Source organism: Epinephelus fuscoguttatus, linkage group LG3 (assembly GCF_011397635.1).
Source record: "Epinephelus fuscoguttatus linkage group LG3, E.fuscoguttatus.final_Chr_v1".
Taxonomy (NCBI): domain Eukaryota; kingdom Metazoa; phylum Chordata; class Actinopteri; order Perciformes; family Serranidae; genus Epinephelus; species Epinephelus fuscoguttatus.
The window spans coordinates 36,203,309-36,230,184 of NC_064754.1; the positions used below are offsets into that span (position 1 = coordinate 36,203,309).

The following is a 26,876-nucleotide window of genomic DNA, read 5'->3' on the forward strand; positions in this document are numbered from 1 at the left end:
CTAAAATCACACTTTACCACGTCACTCATACTCAACTACATCTCTCACACAGCCTCTCTCGCTCTGCGTATACAGTATGTGCGAGAGCAAGAGAAAGAGAAAGAGTAGAACGTCAAAAGGGGGACAAAGAGCAAGAAAGGAGAGGCAGAGAGAGTAAAGGTGGAGAGTACGAGACAGAGAAATAGAGACAGGAAGAGAGGGGAAATGAGTGATGGAATGAAAATCACTGGACTGAAGAGAGACTTAGGTCATCCCTGATGGGGTGTGTGTGTGTGTGTGTGTGTGTGTGTGTGTGTGTGTGGCCATTAATCCTGCAGACTATGGTCTCTGTCAGGGGTCTGCGACCTGGTCTCATGCCCAGACTGGTTTTAACAAGTGTTACCTCAGGTGAACTAATACATGGACACACACATGCATGACAATTTTACACACAAACTCACACACACACACATACACACACTCTCGTTAAACACATATTATTCTCCTCCTTCAGCAGGGAGCCATCAAAGGAACATCATCAAGACAAGAAGTGTGTTTGTGTGTGTATGTGTTTCTACTCGCCCACCAGTTTCCTCAGTCGATACTCTTTTCATTCTGCTTCCTGAATCAAAACTCTCACTCCTGCTATTAAAGCTGCTTCGCTCCGAGGATCCATTCAGTCCAAACAACACTGTACTCAGAAAATAAAATGGATTTTGTTTTGCTCTGATTTGATTTCATATTGTTCATAGAGCGCCGCTGTCGAAGCGAACGAATTTCAAGGAGAACTCAACCAAGAATTAAACAAAGAAATGCGAACTTTGTGTAACAGAAGTTTCTGTGATAAATCTCTGAGCTCGCAGGAAGTTTTCTTTAGCTCGCTGAACGACGTTTGGCATCTGTGGGGAGTTTCATGTTTATAACCCTCTGCGGCTTGCGTCAATTTGTACACACATCATTTTAAATGAGCCGTCAAATGCGAGTCATGTTTACAAGTCGCACATTCTCAATTCCTGTTCTCAGAGCTTGATTTAAAAGTAGCAGCAAAAATAATTTTTCGTTTCAGTGAATCAGAATGCAAACAAAGGAAACAAGTTGTGAATTTCAGAAACATGTCCTCAGACTGAACTGAAACTTTATGTAGGAGTTTCAGGCTAATTTTGCTGGTGTGATCACAGATTTTATTACAACCAAAACACTGAATCATGCCAATTAGTGCTTTCATTTAGTCGTCTTTAGAGCTGTTGTAAAAGAAATGTTGCAGCTCATGGAAATGTAATATTTTGCAGATAATATAACAATACTTACTAATACAAGGCTGGGCAATATATTGGTATTAATAGTGTAATTAAAGCCTGCAGTACAATAAAGTGATGTAAATTTCATGAACATCACAGACTTCTCTTAGTCATTATATCCACATTGCAGATGATTATTAATAAAAAATCTCTCAACCCTACAATATCGTCACAATATCGATGTCACGGTATTTAAAAGGTATTGTGATATTTGGATTAAAATAAAAAACAATGCCCCCTTTATGGAGCTACATTAGGGTCAAATGTTTTGTACTTGGAAAAAATAAAATTTGAAACTGAAAATTCATGTGTTGATCTTGAATTTTGAAAAATACAACAATGTATTCAAAATAAAAATAAGTATATCAAACGTTTTTTCAGGTTAAATATAATTTTGATTCACTTTGGTAATTCTTTTGAATGAATAATTTATTTTCACTTCTCACTTCCATATATATTTTAACATTTAAGGTCTTTTTTTTTTCAGTTGCATGTTTTATCTTTTCAGATTCAGATCTTATTTTTTACAGTTTCAAATCTTATTTTTTCACTTTCAAATCTTTTTTACTTTCAGATCTTTTTTTTTCCAGTTTCAAATCTGTTTTTTGAGTTTCAGACTTTTGACCCTGATGTGGTGTGGGGGGCGTGGCATCAACTGAGAGGGGTGTGGAATCATGAGTGACAGTGCCTTCAGGGAACGTAGGAACTAAAAAAATTCTGACTCAACACTTATATACACCATATTCATGTGTTTGGCAGTGGAAAAATTGATGCCAATGACAAACTTCCATTTAGAAATCTGTTTTAGACAGTACTGAGCACCAATTGCGGTATAACAGTGATAAATTATACCAGATTTTGCAGATCAACGGCCACATTTTAAGTGCTGATATGTCCGATTTCCACATAGCACTGTGAACGCAGCATAGTGTCTGTTTTGCTTGCAATGATGGCGTCCAGTTGGTCTGGTCAATCTGCTGGAGCCCAAACATCCAGCACACAGGTGAGAAATGTTAACTAAGTTTTGGGAAATCATAACAAGTATTAAAGGCACTGTATGTAAGAATGTGGCCAAAACGGTTACTGCAGTCAAATTCAAAATACTGCCGCGAGTCGTGTCCGCTCCCCCTCCCATACAGATTCGAGGTTGCTGGACAGCGGCACACTGGAGACTGATTTGTTTGAAGATCAAGGACGCATCGCCGCATCCTTGATCTTCGGTTTTCCAGCAGACCGTTCGAGCAAGTCCGGCTTCTCTGCTGCTACCGCTGCTGCCAGGATACAGCTGAGAAGACTGCTAATGCTACGTACCGGGACACCGGGCGGTGGTGGGTGGCGCAACAGGCCAAAACACAAATTCAAAACATAAACATGATTTGCGGTCTGTAAAATTTTTTTTTAAATGCGAATATTCTGGCTGTACTGTTGTTGTCGGTGAGATCAGTATGTTATACGAACATTATTCCTTAGTCTCTGTGACATATTAGGAGGATTTTACGACTATTTGCTTTAGATTTCTTACATATAGCTCCTTTAAGGGGTCGTTTTTGTCACAACGTACTTTTTCACAGTTCCATCATCATGGCCCTGTTGATGCTTCCACATCCAGACGTGTCCCCTGGATGAAACCTTTGAGCTTGGGGAAAAGGAAACAATCCTAAAACACCTCCCTACTCACCTGACCTGGCTCCAGGTGATTTTTGTGGCACCAGGTGAGTAGGGAGGTGTTTTAGGATTGTTTCCTTTTCCCCAAGCTCAAAGGTTTCATCCAGGGGACACGTTTACTGGATGAGGAAGCATCAATAGGGCTGTGATAATGGAGCTGTGGACAATCACACTTCCCAGCTCTGACAAATTCGCCACTTAAAAGACATCACAAAAAAAGTATGTTGTCACAAAAACGACCCCTTAATGTTTGTTATGATTTCCCAAAACTTAGTTCACATTTCTCACCTGTGTGCTGGATGTGTGGGCTCCAACAGATTGACCAGACCGACCGGACACCATCATCGCAAGCAAAACAGACACTACGCTGCGTTCACAGTGCTATGTGGAAATCGGACATATCAGCACTTAAAATGTGGCTGTTGATCTGCAAAATCTGGCATAATTTATCGCTCTTATACCGCAATTGGTGCTCAGTACTGTCTAAAACAGATTTCTAAATGGAAGTTTGTCATTGGCATCAATTTTTCCACTGCCAGTCACATGAATATGGTGTATGTAAGTGTTGAGTCAGAATTTTTTTTAGTTCCTACGTTCCCTGAAGGCACTGTCACTCATGATTCCACACCCCTCTCAGTTGAGGCCACGCCACATCAGGGTCAAAAGTCTGAAACTCAAAAAACAGATTTGAAACTGAAAAAAAAAAAAAAAAAAGATCTGAAAGTAAAAAAAGATTTGAAAGTGACAAAATAAGATTTGAAACTGTAAAAAATAAGATCTGAATCTGAAAAGATAAAACACGCAACTGAAAAAAATAAGACCTCAAATGTTAAAATATATATGGAAGTGAAAAGTGAAAATAAGTGATTCATTCAAAAGAATTACCAAAGTGAATCAAAATTATATTTAACCTGAAAAAACGTTTCATACACTCATTTTTATTTTGAATACATTGTTGTATTTTTCAAAATTCAAGATCAACACATGAATTTTCAGTTTCAAATTTTATTTTTTCAAGTACAAAATATTTGACCCTAATGTAGCACCATACCCCTTCACATTGCAATATCACAGTCATTGTTACTTCCATAATACATACAGCGGGTAGTCAACATTAACATTTTGTGAAAATGGACCACAACTGTAAAGGAACTAAATCAGCATTGCAGTCTCTGTTACAAATGTGGGTAATAGGTTGAATGCCAGCTGTGTGTAATGAGGCGTCTAGCCAAACTAAAGGAACTGCTGCTGGGGATTAAGTCTGGGTCTCCGCAGCGGTAGCTGAGTGCTTTTTTCCCCAGTACTACTCAGGCACCCCAACTAAACCCTAATATAATGCTATTTTTAACATGCATGCTGAATTTCACCCCCACAAGACCAGCTCTGCTAAGAATACATGTAAAGGTAATGTGAAAATTAAACTACTTAGGCTAATGTAAACACCGTCAATTGGCATTGTGAATAATCCAAAGGTAGGGCTGGGCGATATGGCCTAAAAAAAACCTTTTTTTTTTTTTTTTTTTTACAAAAAAATCCGATTTGCGATTTAAATCGAGTTTTCCCCCTCCTAGTTAAAAAAAAACAAAAAAACAAAAAAAACATTTGCGGCCTGGTAGCACATACCTGGGGTCCAAAGCTTTCAGCATGTGAATAAACCCCAGCTTTTCCACAGTAGCCTATATATGGGCACCATATCTCTTGCAATATACATGGGGACTGCATCTGTGATTGCTTTCCACCGGACCCCTTTCTTATCATACGGCAGTGTTTCCCCTACCATCATATTGGATCACAACAGAAGTCATTTAAGGTTACCTTTCCTATAGAACAGGTCTATATCTTGTCCTTCTATTAAACAAACTAAATAGCCTTCTGTTACAGGCTGAGCCTGATGTGTGTGGCTTGTGTGTGTGTGTTGAGCTGTGTATGTGTGTAGTTGATGTAGGAGGTATGAGACGTTAGTGCGCCGGGTGTGGTGTGTGATGTCAGACAGATGCACCCCAGGAAGAAAGTGAGGCATGTGCTCCGTTGTTTATATCGAGCAGCCACAGTGAAGGAGCCTACGCAGTTCTGCATGCTGTTTTTGAGTTATTTCCCTCTGTGTAAAAGTCAGACACTGATGAGAGAGGCTGTGCATCATCCCTGCAGTGCTGAAAATAAAGTGCAGTTCTTTAACGCAGACGAAGTCCCGTTGTTTATGTGTTGTTGCCACAATGAGCTAACACAAGCTAAAGGAGCTAATGGTCTTCGGAGGTCCCTTTCCTACGGTTCGGGGGTCTGCCAGCTTGGCGTTGGTAACACTTATTTATCTTATTTACACAACGGCATGTCATTTATGTCCCTACACGGTGCGCGTCTAAAATCCTCCTCTGCTCTCTGTGTCATGCATGGCGGAGTTCGGCCCTGATGCGCGCGCGTGTGCGGACGCGCACACACACACACACACACACACACACTCAGGTGAGCACACAGACACAGACACAGGTGTGCACACAAAAGCGCTGAAGAACTCGTTCCCTTTCTTGAACGAGTTCTTCAGTGCTCGCTGCCATGTTTGTGTATCAAGCGCGCAGGGGGAAGGGTTAGCCCACTCTGAACTACGGCAGCCCAGCGTGGAGCGGCGGTGGCGAATTTTAAAAAGAAACTCGATTTTCATTAAAACAAATCGGCCTAAACTACAAATTTGAATTAATCAATAAAATCGATTTATCGCCCAGCCCTATCCAAAGGTGTGACTACTGGCTAGTTGTAACTATGGAGATCCATCCCATCTCTATCTTAGATCTGACACAACGTGAACAGCAGCTGCATTAGTGGACTGGTATTTTTAGACGATAATGTTAAGATAATCACTTGTTATGGTTTAAGAATAGCATATATCCCTTATGGAATTCATTCTTCATTCATCGTCCGTAACTGCTTATCCTGTTAGGGGTCACGGGGGGGCTGGAGCCTATCCCAGCTGACATTGGGCGAGAGGCAGGGTACATCCTGGACAGGTCACCAGAACTAACATGTAGAGAGAGACAACCATTCACACTCACATTCACACCTACGGCCAATTTAGAGTCACTAATTAACCTAACCTTCATGTCTTTGGATTGTGGGAGGAAGCCGGAATACCTGGAGAAAACCCATGCTGACACAAGGAGACATGCAGGCTCCACACAGGGGTTCGAGCCCCCCACCCTGGATTTCAACCAGGAACCCTCTTGCTGTGGGGCGACAATGCTAACCACTGCACTACCATGCCTCCCCCTTATGAAGTAATTATCATAAATATGCAATAATTTAACACACTGCATTGCGTCTGTCTGTTATCTAGCAAAATGCAGGCTAAGGGGAAGTATTCACTAACAGCAAACTGCTCATTAACTATATTTAAAACATGACAGTCACACAACACTGGTTTGAGCTCTCGTGTTTGACCCTAATTAAACTCTGACCATAACCCTTTATCCACCCGAACTCCCCCTTTCAAGGCAATAACAAGAAATTGATTTCTGCTACAGTGAATGCATGCGTGTACCATCCTACTTGCAGGACACTTCTCCCCAGTTGCGCAGTTGATACCCCCCCCTCCGACATTAAACAGCCCATTACTAGACACTGATTGCAGTTAACACCAACGCCAGGCCATATTAATCGTTCCATCCTTCCGCTCTAGTGCCTCGGCATAGATTTGAACCTGAACGCTTATCCGGGATCATTTAACAAGGTTCGAAGAAGTGAGGGGATTTCTGTCAGTGTGTATCACATCACTCCTGCTGCACTGGGTTTAGTCAGGCCGTTTGAAAATGAAAGGAGTCAGAACGGAGGTAACGTTAGATAGAAAAGACAAATTGGATGTTTTGGTACTAACGGGGCAAAGAGAGGAGCCGTTTGATAAAAGCAGTAGCAGGAAGGTCATACAAGACTTGTCTGTTTGCAGCAGCGATTTTGAGGTAATAGGCAGCAATTTCCACAAGCGACCATAAGAGGGGAAAAAAATGAGAGTGAAGATGAGAGCGAAATACAATAAGGCGAGGACTAAAAAAAGGAGAGACGATACAAGCCATGACTACAGTGGAGATAGAGAGGTGATGTGCAGTATGAATGACAATGAGGAATACCTCTTAAGTACGATGGTGTTATTACAGTATTTCATGTCTATCTGTCATAAAAGATAAGTGATCTTACAAAGCTCTGCCAGCTGCTCTCTGTTTATACACAACTGAGCTGACCAAAGCACTCCTGATACTGTATCATAAAAGCATTCTCTCTCTGTCTGTGTTACTTATTCCATTCATAAGTGGACGGAACAACGCTCACACTAACACAGCCATTTAAGGCATTTTGTATCAAATAACTGTATTCATTTGATACTAAATACTGCAGTTATGTAACCTGACATCGCCACACCAAATCACAAATGTGAGTTGGTTCATTTTCGACAATGTTATCGATGGGGGTAGACCAAAATGCCTCTGGATGGAATTGAATAGACCCACAACCAGTGCAACACAACGTGACATAGTGCTGAGTGACAGACAAATGTAAGCAGACCACAAAGTGCACAGATGAGCTGTGTGAAAATAGTACAGAGGTACCACATCAGCTGCAGTCATCTTGGTTGTTTTTGGAAAATGCCTCAAAGGAGCGCCTCTTCTCTGAGCTAGGTTTACGCTTGCTGTACTATCCCCATTTTAAGGGTGCACGAGTCAAAAGCAACATCACATATTTTGTGCAAAGCGTTAAAGCTCCGCAAGTTGTCAGTCTTCTTTCTTTCTTTCTTTCTTTATTCGTATCCCCATTAGCTTCCACAAAGTGGTCGCTAGTTTTCCTGTGGTCACGAAAAAAACCCATTAAAAATATATCAATTTAAAATCACACAAAATCAACGAGACAATAGAATTCAAGATCAACCCAAAATTAGGACAAAAACAGAGTAAGAATAACAACATTGTCACAAACTCCCTGCACCAAGTAAATGAAATAGAATAAAATACAATACAATTCACAAAAATGTTCCAGAACTACCATAACAAAATTTACATGTGATTCATCAGTTTTAGTTTCAATGACTTCTTGAAGAAATATCTAATTCTAAACTGTCATAACATCTGTTCGGGGACTTGGTGCTGAGAAGACCAGTGCTCACTTGACATGTCACATACCCATGACAAAAACCACTATAGTTTATCACTAAAGAACTGAGGTGTATTTTTCAAGATGACAGTATGCATGAATAACAAAAGACTAGATTTTTGTTTAGCCTCCACAGTCAGCCAAGATAGTCAATTATGCATCTCACACACATTGGCACGGAAAGAACAATGAAGAACTAATCTGGCTGCCCTGTTCTGTATAATTTGAAGCTTTCTAAGGTGTTTTTGAGCAGCACTTGACCAGATGACTGGGCAGTACTCCAGGTGTGACAGAACAAGTGACCGAACAACATCATTCATAACAGAAGGTGGAACATAACCAGAACATTTCCTTGACATGGCAATGCCCTTTCCCATCATGGAGACAATGTGATCGATCTGGTCAGACCAAGACATTAACACCCAGTAATGTAGTTTTAGTGACCTGCTCAACTAACATCCCATCTATAGATAGACTGAGAGCAGTAGCATTAGCTTCCTTTCAAACCTGCCTCATATTAGATAAACAGCTGATTGGCAGGAGGCAGGGAAGGTCAGCTGGAAATCTGTCTGTTCAGAAGGGAGACCAGACACATCTCCCAGAGCAAATCAAGCATGAGCTCGCAGATTAGACTTGTTCCCAGGTGAACAGTTTCACTTAAGGTTAGGAAATGTTACTTAGAATATCAGTGAATTTTTAAATTATGACTACATATAAGTTGGCATTTTCATTGCAATAAGGATGAAGGAAACACCATATGGTTACATTACTTTTAGCTTACAACAGTGGTGGAAGAAGAACTCAGATCTTTTACTTCAGTAAAAGTAGAAATAAAACTGTAAAAATACTGTATTACAACTCAAAATCCTGCATTCAAAATTTTACTTACTGTTAAATTTCAATAAAAGTGCAGGCTATTATTTGCTTAAATCACGGAAAAATTAACCAGCTTAAATTTGGGAGAGGTGTCTCTATGAATTACGGTATTCTTTAATGCTCACGGTTTCAGTCAGATGAAATGAACGACTGAATTATTGGGAATCTTACCAAGCTAACAATTAAATATTGAAAAAAGTTTAAACATTTATCTTTGTATGCACGATCTAAGCAGCTAACTAAGGTTAGCTCAAGCGGGTAGCAAATTAAACGGTTTTCAACAACCAAAGACGTTTCATAAAAATGAACTACATGGCAGCCAGACCAGGCATCTAATTGAGACAGAGGTTTATTTGGCAAAATGTGTAGCCACACTGGGCTAGTAAAAGGTACTGGGTGTTCAACTGGGACTAGGCTTTTATTTGAGGTTTTAGGGTAAATAAAAGTATAACAGTATTAGAGTCAAAATATACTTAAAGTATCAAAAGTATGTTCTCATTATGCAAAATATATGTATTATATCAGTGGACTATATTTAGTGAGGCAATTACATGTTCAACACTTTAATGTTGCTGCTGGTAAAGGTGGGGCTTATCTTAACAAATGTATGTATACTGGCAAGGATGTTTATTCCGTAATAATGCATCATATTTCATTTGTTAATTATATTTTTGTGTTACTAATCTGAATCTGCAAAGTGACTTGTAACTAAAGATATCAGACAAATGTAGCGAAGTAAAAAGTACCACATTTCCATCTGAATTGTAGTGAAATAGAAGTATAAAGGAGCATGAAATAGAAATACTCAAGTAAAGTTCAAGTACCTCAAAAGTGTACTGAAAAACAGCACTTGAGAAAATATACTTAGTTACTTTCCACCACTGGCAAAATTAAATGAGATTGCTAGGGTGGACAAAAACTGATCTTGAATTGTACACATGCCATACATTTAATATAGCAAATCTGAAGACTTCAATTACCCAAAAAGTAACTATGACTATATATATTTGCAAATTTGGCGGATGAAGGCTAACCTGTGCTCATGTCATTCACGGATTCTGAATCATTCAACAATGTTTTTGTATATGTTTTTTTTTTTTTTTTTAGCTTAAAAAATAGTAAAGGTACCTAATTTGTGTGACTCTTGATTTCCTCATCTAATTTCTAACTATAACCTGTTACATCTACTGAGTGCTAATTATAATTGATTAAGACTTTAGGTGGTTCAGTCAACATACCTGTTGATAGCAGAGCTGAGCTCATCCAGGCGCCGTGCGTCAGTGGTGGAGGTGTTGTCGAGTTTGGACAGGCTGTCCATCCTCTTCAGAATCACCTCCAGCATGTCACTGATCTTCCTCAGCACACCACGTGACTCCACGCCTCCCAGCACTGAGTGGAGACACAAACATGGAAGAGGAGACGGGAGATGAATGAAAAGCTGGACACTGGGGTACATAACAAACTTGCACAACAGCATGCACATTAATCACAAAGCCTGCAGCTCTTCTGGCTCACCACACTGTAGTTGATTTTGGCTGCGCTCTTGTTTTGGACAACTGTCTCTACGCACTTCACTGCAATGCAGATCAAAAGCAAATTCCCTTCTGTTGTGTGCCAAACAATGCAAGTCCTCATTTTGATTTGTGGGAAAACACTCGCAATCTGCCTTCCTTCTGTACTGACTACAAGTGCTCTGCTACTGTAGCGCAAGACATTTTATGGATAAAAAATGGACTATTCTTCTGAAATGAAATATTTAAAAAGGTATAACTCCTTAGTGGGATTTCTCTGTCATAAAATGTTTGGTTAATAACCCTAAATGACAAAGCAGGGCTGTAATAGAGAATAGTGTCACCTGTAGATTCAACCCATCTACCTTAACAACTTTGGTGAAATTCAAAGACGCTTTTAAACCATAACAAGTAAACAGTTTATCCCAAGAAAAGTGGAGCTGCTGGAGTTTGATGCGTTGCCTCTGTTGTGGAGTTTGCTGACGCCACCTCACTGATTAAACCAGACTGTCACCATAGGAGCAGCCAACATGTAATGCTCCCAAATCCATGTAATTAAAAACAATGATTGCTCATAATTACCGCCTCACAATTGTATGCCTCCATGCACTAGTCAAGTTGCAGTTACCGTTTACATCCATGTTTGTCCGGACTCATATATAGCCTTGACAGTTGACAATGCTTTGTATATCGATGTAACTGTTGTGGATGCTTCATACACACATGTTCAACCCGGCAGCACTGAAGATCTATGCAATCAACACAGTTTCAAGGTGGGCACCCAAGATTAGTGTCAGTAATGCAGTGTAAAAGTGTGTTTGTAGAACTTTATGACGCTGATATAAAATTTCATCACTTGGACTCATCGTTGAGTCCAAGTGGACCTTTTGTGCCAAATTAGAAGAAATTCCCTTTAAGGATTTCTTGAGATATGGAGTTCATAAGAATGGGACAGACAACCTGAAAACATATTACCTGTGGCCATGGCTATTGCCTGTGTGGAGGCATAAAAAGATTACTTCATAAAGCTTAAGAAAACAATTGTTGTGAATCAATTATTAATTATTTGTTTTCTATTTAGCTTGTCAAATTTTTACCTTTAATTGATTCCTATCCATGTTTGCTTTGAGTTGATGTAAGGCTGTCAATTTCTGCAGCTGCATCAAACATCCACTACATGACACACACAGACTGTCCCTAAAAAAACATGACCATTCTGCATATGAGAAAGACAAATCCCACCATAATACCACTTTAACCTCATGAGAGCAGCTCCTCTACATGAGCGTGTGTATAATTCCTCATCTTAAAGTCTAAAAGCAAACAGTTTGATTAGCCTAGTCTTTAACCTGCATATCAAAAGCTTGATCTCTCATTTCCTCTACCTACAGTGCACTTTGCCCAGTGGTGCTGTATTCTGATCTCTTGTCATAAACTGGCTTTTGTTCAGGCCAGACACCCAGACAATCTGAAGTCTGATGTCTGAATATGGGCTTACCTTTATATCCTTTGATACCCTTTGATATGAGGATAACTTCTACCAAGACTATGAGTTATGAAAAGCCTGGAACTAATTACGCCGAGGCTTCTTTTTTTTTTCTGTCTGCATCATGACCAGTTTATTTCTTTCACCCAGCACAGCAGAATGGGCTTTCTAAGGACAGGAAGGAGAGGCTGTGTGCCTTGTGTTGTATGTGCCGGGAGATGAATACATCATTGGCCATCAGAATTGAATAGTGAGTCTCAACACATACACAGACAGATGCTACTCCACAGACAGTGAAGGAGAGAGCTAGAATATTCTCTGACTGGATAAAAGGTGTACAAGACCTCATTAGGATAGTTACACAGACACTGCCAGGGTCAGAGTGTCTGTGAATTCAGTCATAATGGCCCAGAACGAGGAAGGTGACTGAAAGGTGGAGACACAGATGGAAAGCTTTCTCATTTAATGTCCTTTTGGAATTAATCTCTCCCATATATGTCTAACTCATCATTTTTAAGTGCTCATAGAAAAAGAAATAGAAAAATCTTATGATGAAACAATTTCTAGTGAGAATGAGAGGGACAGAAAATTGTAGCTCAGCTGGTGATTGGCTCTTGCCTTCAAGCAGGCTCATTTTTCAGAAGAGAAGTACTGTATAAAGACATGTGATGAGAGGTGCTTGTTTTTTTAATTACCAGAGCCACAGATCTTATAGGTTCTGTATGTGACAAAGCATTAATATAGCAATAACCCACTATTTACTATGTAAAGACATAGTGGATTAATGGTATGCTGAGCAGATAATGAAGTCATGCTCCCTCTGTATGTGTTGTAATCCGAGCTTCTCTGTGGTTTGTTGTGGTAACCCGGTTCTGGCTGCTTTGCACTACGCTCATATGTCTGTTAGCACTGATATTGGGACAGGACTGTCATGGAAATGCACGGTGCCCACCCTCTGGTTCCCTCCTGGGTAACACTGTTAGCCCTGTCAGCACTGTTGCAGTTCTTTAGCGCTGTTTATGGAGTTAACACCGTTTTTTGCTAGCCACCAGCTCAGCCACCTCCTTTTAGGTAGCCGTGTTCAGACAACTCATACTCCCTGAATTTCGCATAGAGCCTCTTGAATATATAGAGCCATTCTTTTTTGTTCATTACTACAATTATTGTGCCCTGTGCAATGATAAGGCTGTATTCTGATGGATATGGGGATATGAGGATGGAAGGAAAACAATGTTGATACACATGCTTGATCCTAACATCACTGACTTAATCCACACCCTTAAAAGCTCTAAATATATTTTCTTAGCTTTTACTCTGAACGTTAGGGTCCATGTCATTGGTTCGACAGCCCATTGGTTCGACATCCCATTAGTCCGACTGTCCGCGGTGCTGAACAGCTCGTGGCGGGCGTATGGTGCGCCGCGACCGGCTTGAGGCGGAGCAGGCTCACGGCTTATGAGTTTGTCACTTTCTTTTTCATTTTAACCCACACCATGATCTTTTCCTGACCCTAACCAAGTGGTTTTTGTGCCTAAACCTAACCGGACCTTAACCACAGGGCATCATGATGATTTCAGAACGGACTTCAGAACAATGAGTTTAATATGGTCGGAACAATGGGATGTCGAACCAATGGGCTGTCGAACCAATGGGCAGTTCCCGAACGTTACACCATATTTTGCCAAAATTAGAATCGTTTGGGCTATTTCAAATCAGACTTTTTGTCTCTCTAACAGCTAATGACGGTTCACAGTATGTTGTCAGACCAATGTCTATCAAATCTGATCATACCCCAACCACACAGTCCTTATGAAGCAGAGTAGCTGAGGTAACAATATTTCTTCCCCAAGATCTTTAGCTTTGGTTGTTGCTTACTTAGTCATGAAAATGTAATGTTATTGAGAAAAGCTTACGATTTTAAACCAAGTTTTCAGTGGCTTTAAAGGGGAACTAATGTTTTTTTCAACCTGGGCCCTATTTTCCGTTCTACTTTTGTCTAAATGAGTGATAGGATGTTCAATATTTGACATCTCTCCAATACGAAGCTAGGGCTGACCTGCCTGCAGCCCATGAGCGCACGCTATATTAAATAATAGGGCAAATAAGAGCTCATTTAAATTGAAGAGCGGACGAGGAGAGAGAGGGAGCAGCAACAGGCAGAGGAACATTTTCGAATCCAGCTAAAGGTAAACACAGACGTTCATTTCTCCTTTCCGTTATGTTGTCGGATAATTATACTAACAATCCGAGCCTATCTGTGTGAAAAAAATGCACTTTCAGTGGACGTATTCTGATGTTGTTTGACGTTGTCTGAGTGCCCTATTATTTAACATAGTGCTCGTTCACAGGCTGCAGGCAGGTCAGCACTAGCTTCATACTGGAGAAATGTCAAATATTGAACATCCTGTCACTCATTTAGACAAATGTAGATCGGAAAATAGGGCCCAGGCTGAAAAAAACATTAGTTCCCCTTTAACACCTGGAAACAACACGTCTTTGACACTACATGTTAATGGATGGACACTAATGTGTGCAAATCTAATTAGTGGGCGAACACAAATCAAACGGGTGTCAGGAAATGCAAAGAATAAAATGCAAATGGATGTTGGCAGATAGTAAACAAGCCAAATGAGGTGTTCATACTAGTGTACACTGTAGATGCATTTTAATGTCAGTATAAGTGTATGTTTAACCTGGGTATATAATGAATCCAAATATGGTCACACATTATAGTGCAAGGTAGAGAGGGCCTATGGGAATCTGTTCACTTCAATGCGATGCCATTATTAAATCTGCAGTAACCGCATAATGCAGTAAACAGCCTGATAACACACAGCTATGCACATAAGGCACACAAAGGTAAGAGTGTATTCTTCCAGTCACCCATAAGAGGAATCAATAAGGCCCATATTGACACTGCAAACACCTGGATTATGCAGTCTGACCACTCTGTCACACCTCATGTCTGCTGCTTGACAGGCAATTACAGCCAATGGGTTCCGGTGCCTAACAGCTCCGGTGCAAGGTCACTGTCTGCCTCGATCTCTTCCAACAGCCGAATCCTAAGTTCAGTGACTTATCTCCTCAGTGACAGATGTATTCGTCTAAGACTGACAGTGTCATGTCCTTTGTCTGTGATGGATCGCTGTGTCAGAGTTTGCCGGTGGGTTGCTCCGGTGACATCTTTGTGATTGGCTGATAATGGATAACGTCTGCAGTATGTTGAGGGTCAAAGAAATTGAAACAATGGCCATGCTTAGAAAATTATTATTGGGTCAAACAAATATGAGCCTGTCTAATATTCAGTGTCTCTCCCAGAAATGATAGTCTTGGCAAAGCCTCTAAACAAGCATTTAGATGACCCAAAGTACACACACTATTAGGGCTTGTTTTGCTCAAATCATGATAAATTTGGTACTTGGGTACAGTTTAATATGGGTGATTCCCTTTGTACTTGTGTTACTCTTATTACTTGTGATAATAAATATGAGACAATTAAACAAACAATGAAGTAACATTACAATACCCTTGCTGACAGATGTTGTGGCTGTTATGTTCAGCAGTGTAGCAAAAGGGGGCAAATGGGAGTCTAAAGGTACAAGGGATCCAAAAAAGTTAATGAACTGATCTTTCATTTGTTCCCATGGTCTAATGTGTCTAATATCATTACGAGTCAGGGGGCTAATTGTTCTCTCTGACTCTTTGTTTCTTGATAAATCTCTGTGTCAAATATGCAGTCACAGATACTGCACTCCCATGGATGGCAAGTGTAATAAATGAGGTCTGCCTCTGAGAAGCTGATCCTTGTTGCGATTTCATTGTGTACCTTTATTAAAGCACACTGGAAATATTTTGAATGTGTTTCACTGGAGTGACCAAATACGAATTTGCAGGACAAGGGTCACATAGCTTGCATAACTGATACCATTACATAGAAAATGACTGCCCTCATCAGATGAAACCTCATTCAGAACTCACTGGTGTAATATATCTGAGAGTGAAGGACACTGTGACCAAAGACGCTGCAATGCAACGGACAGTGGAGAGAAGATAAACAGCGGTAACAGATGAGATGGTTTGACTGGATAAAGCTCAAAGGGCAGATGAGTCAAAAACAGGGAAGTGTGTGTCATTGGCATTACAGACAAATAGCACCTGAAAAAACGGGCCCAGTTCTTTCTATGAAAGTTGCTCAGTGGCACATGACGCCAAAATGCCTCGTTTCTTTCACCATGTAAGCCAACAGGAAAAAGTTTTTTTTGGGAAACAGGGCATGTGACTGTGTAATTACACTGTTCGGCCACTACAAAAATTGGCTGCTCTGTACTGTGCTCATATAGCTGTTGCTGCTGATAATATTGTCCTGACTCATAGTTGCAGCATCATCATGGAGGCATAACATCCCCCCTACCAATTCATATTTGTAAAACCTTCCTTGAGCCAAGGGAAGGGATTCAAAAATCTATGATGTCATCACCATGTAAACTTTGTGAGCCAAGTGAGAACTTACAGGTGGGGCCAGCGGGAGATTCACTGTTGCACATATTCACTGGACTGCATACTGCAGAAGTAAACCCAGAAGCTAGAAACTTTCTTTGGCAAATGCTCCAGGCGAGCAGTTCAACTGGACTGAGTGGGTGCAATCTTGGAGTCCACTATCTTGTTATTTATATATATCTATAACTCAGACTCTGAATTATAGATATGGTCTGAATGTGGCATACAGCTTCTTTAATGGGATGCAAAAGTCTTTATTGCTAATCACAATGTATTTTGATGTAGCACAATAGCTTCTAAATAGATTTTACTGGTCCTGAAGCAGCAAAATTTAATGAACACAAAGGAGCCAAATGTAAAAGAAATGAAATAAGAGGGCCAACGTGGAACTGGGAGGGTTCTGATCTGCAGCAGTAATTGATACTTAAATGCTGTGAAGCAAGAAGTCTAAGAATTTAGGTCTAATATGCATAACCCCACTTAAAGCAGAGATCATGAATGATACCTCTGATCCTCTAGCAGACCAAAGAAGAAAAACTGATCTAAGCCCAATGTCAGAGCCTTCCAAGTGAAAGTTCCCCAATTACAAAACAGGTTTTAAAAGTCTGCCTCCCATTACTGTTATTGTGCACAGCACTGACCATGTTTCCCATACACCAGAGAAACCTTCCTGATTAAGAGCTGATGGTATCATCACAACTTTCCCCATCTGTTCAGCTTGATAGAACCAATTCAGCCTCTATGAATAAACATTTTAAGGTACACTTGGAAAATTACAATTGCAAATGTCATCAAAAACATGCATGATAATATTCGATTACCTGTAAGCAAGGTGTGTAGTTCACTTGCACTGTGACACACTGAGGCTTAAGTTATATTAAGGTCCCTGCTGAAAGCAAATTTACAGTGTGAGTGGGATCAGCTTTTAATAGTGATGATTGCCTGAAGGACCAAAATACCACATTTAGCAAGTCTGAGCAAAAAAGCCGAAGGCATCATGAAACAGAATAACAAACAGCACAGCATGTTGTTGTGATTCAACTGTATTTGTGAGTCGTTCCAATTATTACACATTGTTAATAAAAGACTTGTTGCATTTGCTTATCTTGATCAATGCTTGCATTTATTTTGAGCTGATTCATGTGTCACTGCCCTGCAGATTCAACTATGCAGTAATGGCACCTTTGAGAATGGAGACATGTGGGTCAGTCATTCCAAACACTTTATGAGATTTTACCAGGTAGCGCAGACCCAAATCAAAAACAAATAATAACAAGATTAAATGAACTATAATTGGCAGTAAAAGAAAATCAGAATCCCCTAGACTCCCCCATCAATGAGCAGGAATCAAGAGACAAGCTGTGCACTAAAACCCCAAAAAAAGCCAGTGGGCTTGATGGCATCATGAACGAGATGTTGAAATACACATGTTCAAAATCCGAACTGGCCATCCTGACACTCCTCAGTCTTATTCTGACTGGACATTATTTCCCTGACATCTGGAATCATGGTCTCAAAACACCCACTTGCGTAACTGAAAATAAATTAAACCTGAATAATTACTGAAATATAGCTGTGAACAGTGATCTGGGGAAAGTACTTTGAAACATAAATTCAAGACACATAAACCTTCTTCCCACACACCATGTGTTGAGTAAAAGTCAGATTGGATTTGTAACAAAAAACACCACACTACAGATCATATTTACACCCTACACACCTTAACTGACGAACATGTTCACCAAAACAAGAACAAAATCTTTGCATGTTTCATAGATTTCAAAAGGGCATTTGATTCTGCTTGGTACATTGGTCTATTTTACCAAGTTATTGAATTGGTGTAGGAGAGGAGGTAAAACATATGACATAATTAAATAAATGTACAAAAACAATAAATGCAGAATAAAAATTGGCAACAAAAGGACAACATTTTTCTCTCAGAGGTGTGGAGTTAGACAGAGCCGCTGTATGAGTCCCACTCTATTCACGAACTGGCCACCATCTTAGAGAAATCAACAGCATCTGGTCTCATTCAACACAGCTCAGAGATCAAACTCCAGCTCTATGCAGAGGACCTGGTTCTGCTGTCCCCTACAAACAGGGTGTACAGCAGAACCCTGACCTGCTACAGCAGAACTACCGGACATGGGCCCTGGCAGTAAACATGACAATGACATTTCAAAAAAGTTCCAGATCTCAGAGAAACACATATAGATTCACACAAAGAACACACAGATTAGACAACTGCGTAGATTCAGACTAGTTCCAGCCTAGTCAGACAAGCATGAACTGATGAAGCCTCTTGGATAAGAGGTGAAACGTCTTCTAAGACAAACCAAGTCCAGTTGCGTTCGATTCAATTGCCTTGAGATAACTGCATAGATTACAACAATTTAGGATCAAAAATAAATTCCACTAGGAGTTTTAACCCAGCAATAAATGAACTGAGAGCGAAAGCATGTAGGGATTTCTGTGCAATAAAAAGTCACATTTACATTCAAAGTCCAGTTTAAATCTGGCTTGAATTATTCTTATCTGTAACAGAGCCAATTCTCCTCTATGGTAATGAGGTGTGGGATCCTCTTTGGTATCAGAATTCGACCGAATTGGACAAACAGCCAACTGAAAATCTGCATTTAGAGTTCTGCAAAGGCTTCACAGAAGAACCAAAACAATAGCTGCAGAGCTGAATCTGCCCAATTCCAATTAAACATCACAATTCAAAACAGAGCAATCAAATATTGGCTTTATCTAAAACATAGTGACCCCCACTCCTATCACCACAAAGCCCTGCAATACCATGAGCTGAGCAAAGAGAACAATCTCCTCACTCAGCTGGTTCAGATGCTCAGTTCACTTTCTAACCCTGTTCTGTCTCAGGACCGGTCTGAGACCACAGATTCAGAATCAACCTTAGTATAATGCACCAGAATCAAAACTACATCACCAACTGGGACACACAAACAAAAGCACACAGCAAATTGCAGTGCTCTTTGGCCCAAAAAGTACACTACAATGTGACAGATTACCTGACCACAGTGACTGACATTAAACATAGAACTACCTTGACAAAGTGCAGACTCAGTGAGCACAACTTGACCATCGAAGTAGGCCAATACAAACAATCATGGCTCCCTGAAGAGGAGCACTTTTGGCAGCTGTAGAAGGAAGGCAATGATAAGACAGAGCTGCACATCCTGTATTTGACCAGATAACCAACATAAACAATATGTCTTCAACTGCCACACTACACATACACAGATACACTTTGTTGATATCCATCAGTATGTTCAGCGTACATTATATAATATTGTTGACATGGTTGTTGCTTTAGCACTTTTGCCCTATAATGATAAAAAAAGGTGGATTTTCCATTTTGTACTACCTTGTACAATGTCCTTTGGCAATACTGTGTTTCAATATGGTCGTGGCAATAAAGCTTCTTCGAATTTAAGTGACTGAATGGATAAAAAATGGGTAGAAAAGTGTAATCTTCTAAACTGACTCCAAATAACCAAATATTTACTTTAATTAGAATTGTGCTGCAAGTTATTCATTATGCATGAAGGAATAATTATCTGCAGAGATCAAACAAAAAGTGTTTTTTGGGGCCTTCAGTCATGAATCCAGCACAGAGCTGCTGTACTGTCTGAGTGACTACCTGTTTGTGTTTGTGTAAGATAAATGCAGACTTAAGATTGAATGAGAGTCAAAGTGGTAAGCTAACAGGGCCAAGCTGCTGGCATACTATTTCATGCCGTGTTTGGCTTCCCCCACTGGCATGGGGTGGAATAAATCATCACACACACACACACACACACACACACACACACACACACACACACACACACACAGTGCCCTTCTTTAGCCACCATATTGGACTGAATATTTAGTGTCACGGCACATCATATTTCTCCTGAGGACTGAAATGCGTGAAGCGTAAAAAGAATCCTTGTTAGTGTCTCTAAACAGACTAAAAAACCAAGAGGGAGACCGTTTGTGTATGTCTACTATATGCGTGTGCGTATGTGTATGTGCGCATACTGTAGTTAAAACAGAAAGTTGGCTGAATCCCAAATCTAATTTCATCCTCTGAGCCGCACAATCTTGACAGTGGGAACAATTAACATTAGTGACTGTAAATTAAATCGCACAGCACAGATGCAGCTTCATTATGAATCCATACAGAATACATAAAGTAGCAATATAATAAGTCACTGCATGTGTCTGAGCTTAGAAAATGAGTCAAGAAAATAGACACAGCGTGTCTGTGTGCTTGAATTTATTGTAATGGAAATGACAGCAAGGGTCATTCAATACAAAACAGCTATGACTTCCCTCCATCAAATTCCTTTTTATGTCACTGCTTAAAAAGTCACATTTCAACAACGCAGGGAAAAGGATTTCTCTGTGTCAACTGCACCATCAGAAAAATTACATTTCATATCTCAGCACAGGAGGGTGCCACACAAAAGGAGACAGCGTGGTAGGGGTGTGTTTATACAATATATAAGGACGTCTATGACTATGGCATGTAATATGTGCAGGGTGGAGTACAATGGATTCTTCCATTACAGTTTAATGCAGGGCAAAAACAAAGCTTTAAAGCAGCGGGGTTTGTTCCATTAGAAGTGTGTGATTGTGCCTGGAGGTGTTCTGGTGGCCTGTGCGAATGTGCGTGTGTGTGTGTTTGTGAAAAGGACAGAGGTCACTGAGAGGGCTGGATGAACAGGCGGGTTTTTGCTCTTTTGCTCTGCTATTTTCACATCGTTAACTGATTTAAACTGTATTACACTGCACAAAATATCTACTGTGATATGACGGTGTGTGTGTGCTCTAATTCTGTATTTTTGAGAGGTGTTAAAATTTAGATGAGCAAAGCCCAAGTGTACTGAACAATTAAATATTGACAGTTGAGAACTGCAAATCAAATATGGCACAATCCCATAAAAATAGCATTTTGAAAATGATGAAATCCGATGTGGAAAAACTCAGCTGAAAGAAGTGAGGAATGAGTGTTCACCTGCAGCGGAGTTATGGCGCTTTGAAAACGTTTTCCCGTCTCCACATATCAAGCGCGATCGAGCTCTGTCTTTGAAAATGAAACTGTCTTGAAGCAAACTCTCTATCATTTGATATGTGGTGGGTTTGTGAGACAGCTCTGAACTATAATCCTTCCTACGGTGACTCAGCCAATCATTTGTGCGTGTGTGTGGGGATGGTATGTGTGTGTGATGCCATGTGAGTGCATCTATACAATCACCTCTTTAAGTACAATAATGCACGCACATCTGTGTGCATGAGGTATTGTGTGTGCCAGAACAGGATGGTGTTTTGATTGGCTGGGGGGGGTGTTTGCATATTCATGAGAAGAAAACCATTTGTGGTTTGATGAATGCTGACAGAAGGGCCTGCTGGATATGAGTTGACACAGCTAAATTAACCTGAGACCGATGTCATTTTGTCAAAGGAGCACACACACAGAAACACACAGGCAGAATGGCAAGCAATACTAAAAGCCACCTAGACATGAAAATCCACCCCAAAACAAAACTGCGGTGTTATTTCACACTGTAAATGTAAAAAAAAAGAAAAGAAAACTGTCTCTCTTGGCTGGAAATCTGAGAATTAAAGCTTGATGATGCTACATGATAGATTATGGAGATGTTTCATCAGTGCTTAATAACTCTGTGGGCTCATAAATGTTTTGTTTGAGATATTCCATCCCAGTGGGTATAATTTGAATTCAGGGCTTCCAGCTGTGGCTCAGAAAATGCATCCGTATCCCAGTTAAATCACTATGGGTGCTGTCATGGTTCCCATTATTCACTGTCAGCTTCAGGAGTTGTTTGAGATGACATCATCACCACAGTCTGTCTCAGCTCCTCAGGTTAAAGGAGAGGCTCGTGCATCTCTGACTAAAACTAAGCTGCGCAACTCAAACAAAATGCACACACAATAACCTCCAGCTGACACACAAACATACATATTAATACACACATAATACATGGTCGTCTCTGCACACACCTCCATCTCCCACCCTTTTCTTCCTCACTTCTCCCCCACTCTACCATCACCATTTACCCCTCCCTAAACAGTCCCTAAAGGATGTTGAAATGGCAACAATTAATGCAAAGTCAACCGATACCCAGAATTCTGCATAACCATCTTCATCAGTAAACTCACTTTCTTGTTTCTGGTTGTGACGATGCAGACATGAGACATGAATGTAGGGGTTAATGAGTAAACCTCCGAGAATATTTTTGGCCAGTTATGCATATTCGTCAATATGGTCATTTTGCTGCTCTTCAGTTTACTGCAGTGCACACCACCTGGATCTGATGGGAGCTAACGTTAGCTAGGGGCGCCACTCATTCAGCCATTACCTGTAGTAACGCCATCCAGACCTAACAACATTGTTGTGTAAACACTGTGCCCACTCTCTGGTCTTCGCACAGGTCACTCCGATGAGTAAGCTATTCTGTTAGCACCATTAGCAGTGTCAGCATGACTACTGGTGCAAACATAGTTAACACCGAGTACGTTTACATGCACACTGACATTTCATGGTTTTTCCGAATATGAACATATTCTGAATTTGATGTGGGTCATGTACACTGCGTACTCCGTTACGATTTTTCAAATTTGCGATTAAGATGGGGGACATGCTGGTATTGGTTGGATTTAAGGAGTGTTCTTTGGGCAAATATATAGCTCATTCATAATATGCATCTCAACTAGGGTTTTAGCCGCAGCTTGTGACACACTGTCTCTTGTCTGTTTACAGTCAGCTCTGTGCATTGTCATGGATACATTGTGCACTAACCAACTTGTTGCCAGGCTGAACAGAGCTGCATGGCTAAGAGAAAATCCCACCTTCAAATCCACTTTTAAACATTATGAAAGACTTGGATATCAACAGGTTTTTGGATATGTGCAAATATCACAACACGGACAGATGAAGGCATGAAAGAGGGAGACCGCGCTCGCATTGTCAGACAAGTCCACCACCGGTAGGAAACTTTGCAAAATCCTACTTTGAGGCAAAGAAGCAAAATGACAAGCGGCTTCAGTAGTTCCACTGTTCTATATTTTGATGTGATAAACGATTTGTATGGAATATGTTAATCAGAGTATGCACGACTTGTCGAGCATGCACGACCACAGCATGTTAACAGGAGTATCAGTGGAATATTTATTTTCATCAGCTATGTAAACGGCATATTGTTTTTGCTTAAGGGGTTTTGTGGCTCAAAATAAAGCTGCTTACTCATTATGGCTACCTGGCGGCAGAGGATGGCCACCATGTTTCCGCAGCAATGTATCCAACACTGGGATGTTATTATTGGCAAAAATGACTGCTATAGGACATGCAAGGAAATTCCCTGATGTTCTGCCCAAACCCTGGAGTAAACTGTTTTGCACCGTGAGCAACATTGTAGTGAACACAATCAACATCAACTGACAAATACTTTTCTGTGACAAAACACCCAGAGAAAAGCTGAAATACATGGACAACAGAAAAGACAAATCATTATCACAGAGGCTGTTGCATCCAGATCTATTGCGAGTAAAAGGTGCAGAGCAGGTTTTATTCTCACTGGAACAAGTTGCCTTTAATTTTTCATGATCATGCAAGAAAAAAATTGCAGCCATCTTTGCAATTTCCATTTGATCCCCTCATTTCATTGCAACAATACATCTACAAATGATGCAACAATCATTGCAATTTATTAGAAAAGCGGCAACAAAATCCTTGGGGGACAGCCTAAAGCCCTGAGCCCTCTTCCCTCTTCTCCCCTAACACTACTCTCTTGTCATCCTCCTTGTGCCCCTTTCTTCTTCCTTCACCCCCTTGTCTGCAGCAAAGGAAACAACACAATCACCAGTAGACCTCACTGTCTCATCCTTCCAGCAGACAGACGTACAGACAGACAGACTGGTGCTTAATGCCCTGCTACCACTCCAATCTCCAGTACATCTCCTCTCTTCATTTCCACCCACATTCAATTACTACAAATTACATGCAGTTTAATTATTATGGCGCAGGAGCTCTACTGTTCATTAGCTAAAGAACGGCAAGACTGAGTGCAGACAGAAAAGAGTGGGATGTTGTTTTTTTTCTTTTTAGCTGCACAATGGGAATGAAAGTGTATAGTGGGAGCAGGGTTTAAGCAAATGAAAATGCAGCAAATGAAGCATGAAGGAAGTGAAATATCGTGCTGACAATAAAGTAAACAAAGTGAATGCCAATGATCTAAAAGACAATTTAGCAAGATGTAAGACCACACATGATGGGGATGATCAATAAGCTATTTTGTACTCTGCATAATAAAAAAGGATAGAATAGAGCCAGCTGGCGATGGTGGGAAAAAACCTCCTTTGCTCCATGTTAATTCTCCCCCTTGGTTCAGGTTTTGAAATATTTATTGTTCATCTGGTTTTGACATTTTCTAACCATTCATCCAAAGACGTCAAGGCAAATTGGATTTCATAAAGGGAGATGGGATAGATGAGAGGATATTAAAAGACACAAAGAAAGACAGACAGCTACAATGCCTATTAATGCTGACATTTTCTGTCACTTCTCCTTTGAGTGCTTCTCTGTTTTCGAAGTGATCGAGAAGGGAATGGAGAAAGACTCCATGTATGGCTGTAATCTAGCTCTTTGTGTCTCAACAGTTCAGCTTCAATTCAGCCCCTGTCCTCTCCCCTCCTCCCTTTCAAAATTTTGTTTGTGTATAGAGCCTCTGTGAGCTGTTGTTTTATTTGATTCGCACTTGTTGTTTTGAACGTGCAAAGTGGTCAAGATCTCCCTCTTCTTAAAATATTCCACCCTCCGTCCATCTGCAATATCCCCTCTTATTCTTCCTCTCATCTTTTATTCCCTATCACTCTAGAATTTTCTCGGTTTCCCCCGCTGTCGACTTGATTCATCTTAGTTTACCCTTATGATGATGACAGAAGATGAAAAACTGGCATCACTGAGATCGGAGACACACACACAAAGCACTTGAGACTGACAAATAAAAAGCAATATTTGAATAGGGGCCAAACTGCATATACACATATGCAGAATGAAAAGGCTAATCTGTTGACAAGTGCAGCGTCTCTGCGTGTGTGTTTGTTTCTTGATGAAACTGTGATGAAATGGGGTGATAGCAAGCACTGTTTCAAACCACAGTTTCAAATGGAATACAAAACAATGGACTTATTCCGCAGATAGCAATATTCCTCTTGGAAATGGTGACATTTATGACCTCCCTTATGATTGCTAACACACACACACACACACACACACACACACACACACACACACAGACACCTTATGTGAGAAAACACAAGCACACTCATCCTCATCCTGACAAGCTTGACAGACAAGCCGTGGCCCTCGTTACCATATCCACCACCTACTAAAGCCGCTGTCTCTCAGAAAGCATTTCTCTGTTGACTTTCACAGGTTCAGCACAGCTCTGCTGTTCAGAGCGGACAGACACACAGCCGCAGGGGCTCCTTTCACTGCAACCACGTCAATGCATGTTAGTGTGACAGAGCGTTGTGTTCTACAACGAGACTGGCAGAGATCGAGAGGTTGAGTTTAGAGTGTGTGTGTGTGTGTGTGTGTGTGTGTGTGTATGTGTGTGAGTTTGTGTGTAGGCGTATTAAATGGGAGGGTATACAAGAATTTAGATGGGGAATATGTGTGACGTGACCTTTTCGCTGTTCTGTGTGACTGAGTGTGCATATTTGGCTACAGTGTGTTCACAAATGTATGTGTATGTACCAGTATGAGTAGGCCCTACACGATGTTTATCTCATTGATACATTTCCTGGAAAGACGGAAAAAAGAAAAATATAGCACAGGGATGTGGATGCCTTAATGGAGATTGTGGTCATCTTACTGGGATAATATCCACATCATGTAGGATAGATGGTGGAAAAATTTCCATGTATCCATTTAAGTTAGGTTTAATTACTTTATACATCAGAGTTTGGTTTTCAGGAGCTGAAGGGTAAAGTCATACGACAGTAACAGGGCATAAATACTAGGGGTGCACATCACAAGTTTCATCATGCTTTGATATGATATCGATTCTTAGGAAAATGATACAACATTTATTAATATCACAACTTCTGCCACAACACCATTTTGATTCAATTCAGGTTCCTGTGATCAATATAAGATGGTATCAGTAAATATCTTCCTTGTCTTTTTCTTGGCTGCTTACCATTATCTGCCTGGAAGTAAGCAGCTGGCAGCGATAGAATGTTTAGAAAAGAGGTGAATTTGGATGGAAATGGCGACACGGATGTGACATTGGAGTTTCAAAATAAAGGTCCATCGTAACAAATGTATCAATGTTTTCACTTCATCAATAATATTGTATTGTCAGTCACTGAATCAATCAATCCAGAGCAATGTGAATACTGGCACTA

At 40.5% G+C, this 26,876-nt stretch overlaps 1 protein-coding gene across 1 annotated transcript in view; it reads right to left on the reverse strand.

Moving 5' to 3' along the window:
• LOC125886060 (alpha-1,6-mannosylglycoprotein 6-beta-N-acetylglucosaminyltransferase B-like) overlaps positions 1-26,876 on the reverse strand; it is a 159,004-nt gene that overhangs the window by 96,841 nt on the left and 35,287 nt on the right. The window contains exon 3 of the mRNA XM_049571993.1: positions 10,184-10,334. Within this exon, the coding sequence (XP_049427950.1) occupies positions 10,184-10,334 (151 nt within the window). The remainder of the gene's footprint in view (positions 1-10,183; positions 10,335-26,876) is intronic.